This window comes from Elephantulus edwardii, unplaced genomic scaffold (assembly GCF_000299155.1).
Source record: "Elephantulus edwardii isolate Elephantulus edwardi_28Jun2011 unplaced genomic scaffold, EleEdw1.0 scaffold00120, whole genome shotgun sequence".
Taxonomy (NCBI): domain Eukaryota; kingdom Metazoa; phylum Chordata; class Mammalia; order Macroscelidea; family Macroscelididae; genus Elephantulus; species Elephantulus edwardii.
The window spans coordinates 4,669,534-4,675,520 of record NW_006399870.1 but is presented as its reverse complement, the minus strand read 5'-3'; the positions used below and the strand labels follow the sequence as shown (position 1 = coordinate 4,675,520).

The 5,987-nt window shown below is 43.8% G+C and overlaps 1 protein-coding gene across 1 annotated transcript in view; it reads right to left on the bottom strand.

Moving 5' to 3' along the window:
- Positions 1–1,485: 1,485 nt before the first annotated feature.
- The window catches only part of IGSF9B (immunoglobulin superfamily, member 9B), a 58,304-nt gene continuing 53,802 nt past the window's right edge, over positions 1,486–5,987 (bottom strand). The window contains exon 20 of the mRNA XM_006892816.1: positions 1,486–1,788. Within this exon, the coding sequence (XP_006892878.1) occupies positions 1,580–1,788 (209 nt within the window). The 3' untranslated portion in view covers positions 1,486–1,579. The remainder of the gene's footprint in view (positions 1,789–5,987) is intronic.

Below are 5,987 nucleotides of genomic sequence, written 5' to 3'. Positions count from 1 at the left end.
AGTAATCATTGGCAGCTGCAGGGAGACCAAGAGAGGCCTCCCAGTGTGTCCACTGCTCACAAACTTAGCTAAAGTCCAAGCAGGTACTGGGGAGAGGCAGGAGCCCCCAAACCCACCAAGACAGCAGCACCAAGAGGAAATACTTCAAGGAACCTGGTCATCACCTCTATTCTAGCAAGAGAGCCAGGCTCCTGCCCAAGAAGTAGGGAAGAGATGCAAATGCACCCTCCACCCACTCTTAAGCCTCCAGCTTGCTCCTTGGCAGCACCTGTATCTTATTGGAAGATATTAATCTTTAGTAGCTGTGGGATGGCTCCACAGAAGCTTTTGGGAGTTAAGAGTTTAGACCAGAAAAGGATTTCGGCAGAGGAAGAGTCATGGCCCTGGCCCTATCAGCCTTCTGCTTCTACACTTCCACCTTCATCCCTATGCCCTAATCAGTTCCACATAAATTGAACTGCAGGGGGTGGGAATCTGGTGCACCATCAGAGCCCAGAAATTTGAAGCACCCAAATGTCACTGATCCCATCCTATTGGAGTTTGGGGCTTGGGGAGAGGAAAGCCCCATGGCAGAGAAGGATCACAGGCAGCATGGAGAGCCTGAGGAGCTCATGAAGATCAGGGGAGCTCTTCACAGTGGCAATTAGCTGACCTGGCGAACTGGCTCCACAGAAGGGAAGGATGCTCCAATCAGTTCCTTTGGAACAGACTTGAGAGGCAGGTAGGAAGCCACCACAGCTTGCGACTCAGCACAGGTGGTTTTGCCGTTCTGTACCCAGGAACCAAGAAAGGAAGGCTTGTGTGTAGTTCTGTGGTAACTCACTGCTGTATGCCAAAGCTGGCAAGTGGTAATCATGTAGACCCCATGCCTGCTCTGGTGGGGGAAGGTAGAGAGACAAAAATGAGAAGGCATGAACTCTGCTTCAGGAGAAACGACACCCAAGATGACCAGCAGGGCTCTCTGCCAGTTCACTGTCAGCCAACTCATAGCCTCAAGGGTCCTGAGGTCGAATTCTCCCTCCTCCAGCAATTACAGAAACAAATAGCACTTTGCTTCAATGTACATACATACATATATATACATACATATAGAAACCCACGAATTATAGACATATATGCACTTATGTCTATATCTATGTATAGATATATGTATATCTAGAGCTAAGAAGATGAGCTGGAAGTCCAGCCCACATCCAGGACCTGAAAACTGAAACAAAAACAAAGAGAATAAAAGCCATTGTTTTCATCTTCTTCACTTATAAAGATGTCTGAAGAGAGGAGGGGTGAAAAAACAACCCAAAGCAACTCAGTCTAGTGAAGAGAGCAGATCTCAACAACCCTAGTTCACCTCCCAATTTCTACTCAAGGCCCAGCCACCATGTGTGAACACGGCCAGATGGAAACTCCACCTCAGCAGGGCAGAAGGCACACAGACCAGGATCCGCAACACCCTCACAACTAAGATCATGACAATCCCCACTTGTAGAAGAGGACACATCACTGCAAGTCACGTCCTCCATTTTCCTCACACAGCCTTCAGCATCCACCTCCCTTTGCCCCTTCCACTCTGCATGGTGAGTCACAGCAGAGTGGCGTGGCCTAGGTCATCTTGGTCCACACTCTTGAGAATTGCTGTCTGGTCTTCGGGAAGCTGGCGGTGACACAAGTCGGAGAGGCGAGCAAAGGGATCAGGACGGGAGTGCCTCTTCTTCTTCCGGAGGCAGACAGCTTCATCGGGCCACAGAACCTGAGAGTTTGGAAGCTGCTGAGCCTGGGAGGCAGAACCATCTAAGAGAAGGGAGGAGGAAGACAAAAAAATTGTAGGTGAAAGAAGAATGCAGCTTCACAAATGCATCTTTTCCTTAGCCAGGAATAGTCTAGGTTTCTAATATTAGGCAAAGGAACTCTACATGTGTGGGAGCAGAGAAACCACGTTCCTCCGTATTAAGACAACAATACACTGTTCCTTTCACACTATTAAGAGTCCCAGGAAGTAGAGAGTAGAGGATTTTCCTCTCTATTGTAAACATGTAGGTCTAGTCAATGTACAGCGAGTTTTGTTGTTGTTTTATTTTAGTGCTTCCTGGATGCCAGCTGCTAGGACTTAGCGTTCCAGGACTGTGAGTAGGGGCACCTACCCTTGCACCCCTACAAGCAAAGATAGACGGGTGACAACTTCTACAAAAACTCTCAGGGCCAACCCGTGTTTCATCCATTCTTCTGTGGAAATCGTGGTGAAGCCCTTTAGTCTAGAAAATTATACCTTAGGTGGGGCTGGGGGTAGAGGGCAAATTAGAAAGATTTTATAGATACATAAATAATGTTTCAGATACTGAAAATACTGCAAATAAAGATTAAACAGGGTCATGCAACAATAAATGACAGAAACAATGCTTCGAAGGGGTAAGAATTGAGACTTGAAGTCGAAGTTAGGGGTCTTAGATCCAAGGGAAAATTAATCCCAACAGAAGGAAAAGCAAGTGCAAAGGCCTGGAGCTAAGGGAAAATGTCCCAAAACAAAAGGAAGGCCACTGAGCTGGGTGAGCAAGAAGTGAAGACAAGGCTGGAAAGATAGGGCTGTGGAAGAAATCTGGGGCCCTTTCTGGTGTGCACACACATACAGTTGATGCATTTGTGCACATATTAACAAGAAGGAAGAAAAGAAAATTATGATTATTTTTAAAGATCACCCTATTGCTGCATGAAGAAAAGCGATAAATGGAGCTCTGGTGGCCTAGTGGCAAGAACCTGCACTGCAATCTCAGAGGCACGAAGTTCAAATCCACCAGATGCTATGCTGGAGAAGGAGGGGCAATCTCCTCTTGTACCACTCAGACCTGATTTGATGGTACACTCACAAAATAGAATAAAATGAAATTTAAAAAAAAAGTGATAATTGGATGCAGTAAGATGAATTAGAAGTCAAGGCAGAAGATGAAAGTGACTTGGAATTGGGTTTTAATAGCCAAAATAAGGTCATTTTAGGATAGGTGTTAAAGATTGAGTCAACTGAATTGGGTGTAAGCCATGAGGGCAAGAGAAGAACTAAGGATAAGGCAGCCTGAGCAGTGGGTCAGACTACAGAACTATTTGTCAAACTGCAGAAGTAACACATGTGTCACCATGAGTCAAAATCAAGTGAGGAACCTGGTTTTAACATATACAGTAGACACTAAAGATCTGCAAAGAAAACCGTTTAGCACTCTTCTTTCACAGCCTATTAAACAGTCCTAAAGCTACTAGAGAAAAGAGCATATTTATTAAGAATTAAGTCTTTTTTTTATTTACATATAAAAAAATTAAGTCATTTTCTAAAGTCTGAAAAAAAATCTCAATTAATTTTGAATTATCTTGGAAACCCCTTTCACTGTTTGGTAAACATCAGACATATATAAAGGTGTCTGTGTCTTTCCAATAGCACTAGGAGATTTTTACTCTGTCTAAATGAAAAAGCTTTGCCCAGCCTGCAGAGGCCAGGCCTATACCTATGTTGTCATTGTTAGGTCTTTTCAAGTAGATTACAAGTCATAGTGGCCCGATGAACAACAGATCTGAACCTTGCCCTATCCTGTGCCATCTTCAACATCTCTGATATACTTGAGCCCTCTGTTAGAGTGACAGTGTCAATCCATCTTGTTGAGGGACCCTAAAAACATGGTATACCAAACCAAAAGCCAAACCAGTTACCACTGATGTAATCCCAACACATGGCAGTCCCACATGTTACAGCAAAGAACTGCACCCATAAGGTCCTCCTGGGTGTGACTTTTCAGAAGGCGACCACTATCAGGCTTGTCTTCTAAGAAGTTGCTGGGTAGACCTAACTACCAACTTTTAGGATTCTATTTGAGCGTGATAGGGAGCTCTGGTGGTCTTGTGGGTACAGGGTTGCATTGCCAACCTAGAGGTGGTAGTTGTTGTTATTGTTGTTGTAGTGTGTCCTTGAGTTGACTACTGTAAGCAACCCTGTGAACAATGGCTCTGAACTTGGCCCTATCCTGAGCCAACCTCACCTTCTCTGACACAAGCATCCCCATTGCCACAGTCACTGTGTCAATGCATCTCATCCAGACTCTTCCTCTCCTGAACTGACCCTCTACCCTTCCAACCATGATGTTCTTCTCCACGGACTGGTCCCTCCTGGAGACATGCCCAAAAGGTAGATGGTTCAAACCCAACAACCATTCTAAGGCAGTCTCCTCTCATGTAATTAGTAGCCTGTTAAAACTGACTGCAGGGTTAGCTAAGAGTTGATCAGACTCAATAGTACATTAGAACAATTGTATGTGTAATCTTTTATGCCACTCAGGGACTCACTGAGCACTGAGGAAATAAAAAACCAAACTCACTGTCATCAAGTCAATGCTACACAGAGCAATCCTGTCAAAAGAGGAAAAGTGCCCCAGGGAGTTTCCAAGGCTACATATTTTCACAAAGCAGACAGCCACATCTTGCTTCCACAGAGCAGTTAGAAGGTTCAAACTGCAGATCTTTCAGTTAGCACTGAGTGTGGGTATAGTGCCACCAGGACTCATTAAGCACTAACTAAAACAAACGAACAAAAACCAAACATCCCACTGCTGTCGAATGATTCTATCTCACAGCAACTCTCCATCAGGTTCCCAACACCATACATCTTTTTGGGAGAAGACTGCTCCTGTTTCTCCTATGGAGCAGCTGAGGTTCCAAATCTCCTGGTTAGCACAACCATGTTATGCACCATGTCATCAGAGAGAATAGGCAACATCATAATTTATAGAGAAAATGTTCAAATTGTCAATGACTTCATCTTACTTGAGTCTACAATCAAAACCTTAGATATCAGCAGTCAAGGAATCAAAAGACATGTTACATTGGGAAAATGTACTCTGTAAAATGCTAAGAAGCAACAGCATCAGTTTAAAGACTAAAGTGCTCCTGATACAAGCCACAGTCTTTTTAATTACTATGCATCTGAAAATTGGACACTTATGATTAAAGATGACAGAAGAAACAATGCTTTTGAGTTGTAATTCTGGAGAAGAGCACTGAATATGGACTGCCAAAAGAACAAGCAACTATATCTTGGAGAAAGTGCAACTGGAGTGCAACTTAAAGGCAAGGATGGTGAACCTTCATTCCATATACTAGGGGCATGCTGCCTGGGGGGCCAATCCTTGGAAAGGGATGTCACGCTTGGAAAGATGGAAAAGATCCTCAGCAAGATGGATTGACACAATGGTTGTAATAGTGGGCTCAAGTGTATCAGAGATCATGGAGAAGGCACAGGATAAGACAAGATCAGATCTGCTGTTCATAGGGTTGCTATAGGTTGTAATCGACTCGACGGCATCTCACAATGGAGGGACTGATCTAGGTACTGCAACAATGGGCAGCAGTAATACAACAATGGTAACAGTGGTAACATCGGGACACACTGGAGATTGTGAGGATAGCGTGGGATCAGGTAAGGTTTTTATTTGTTGTCCAAAGGGTCGGGATGACTCTGAGTCAACTCAACAGCTCCTAATGACAATTTTTGTTAGTTATAAAGACACAAAATATTTTCTAAAGATACACTGAAAAGATTCTGAAAGCATACAAACCAGTAAGAATAGCTTCCCTATGGTGGAGGGACAGTGCAGGAGAGGAAGACCCTGAATGAGACAGATTGATACAGTAACAAGGGTAATGGGGATGTGCTGGAGGCAGTGAGACTGGCTCACAATAGGGCAGGCTTCAGAGCTGTTGGAAACAGGGTCACTATGGGTCACAGGAGACTCGATGGGACATAACGGTAACAACATGTGGAATGTAACAGAATTTTTAAAAGTCAGAGATTTTAACTTTAGCTTTCTTATTTTTCACTCAAAAATGATATTTGTGTATTATTTAACAGTTAATGTTAAAAATATTTTAGGGCATTATGTTTATTGTAAGAGTACGGAATGAGGGTTGCAGAGTGGATTATATTTGGGGATTGGGGGATATGTGTGGGGGATTACGTA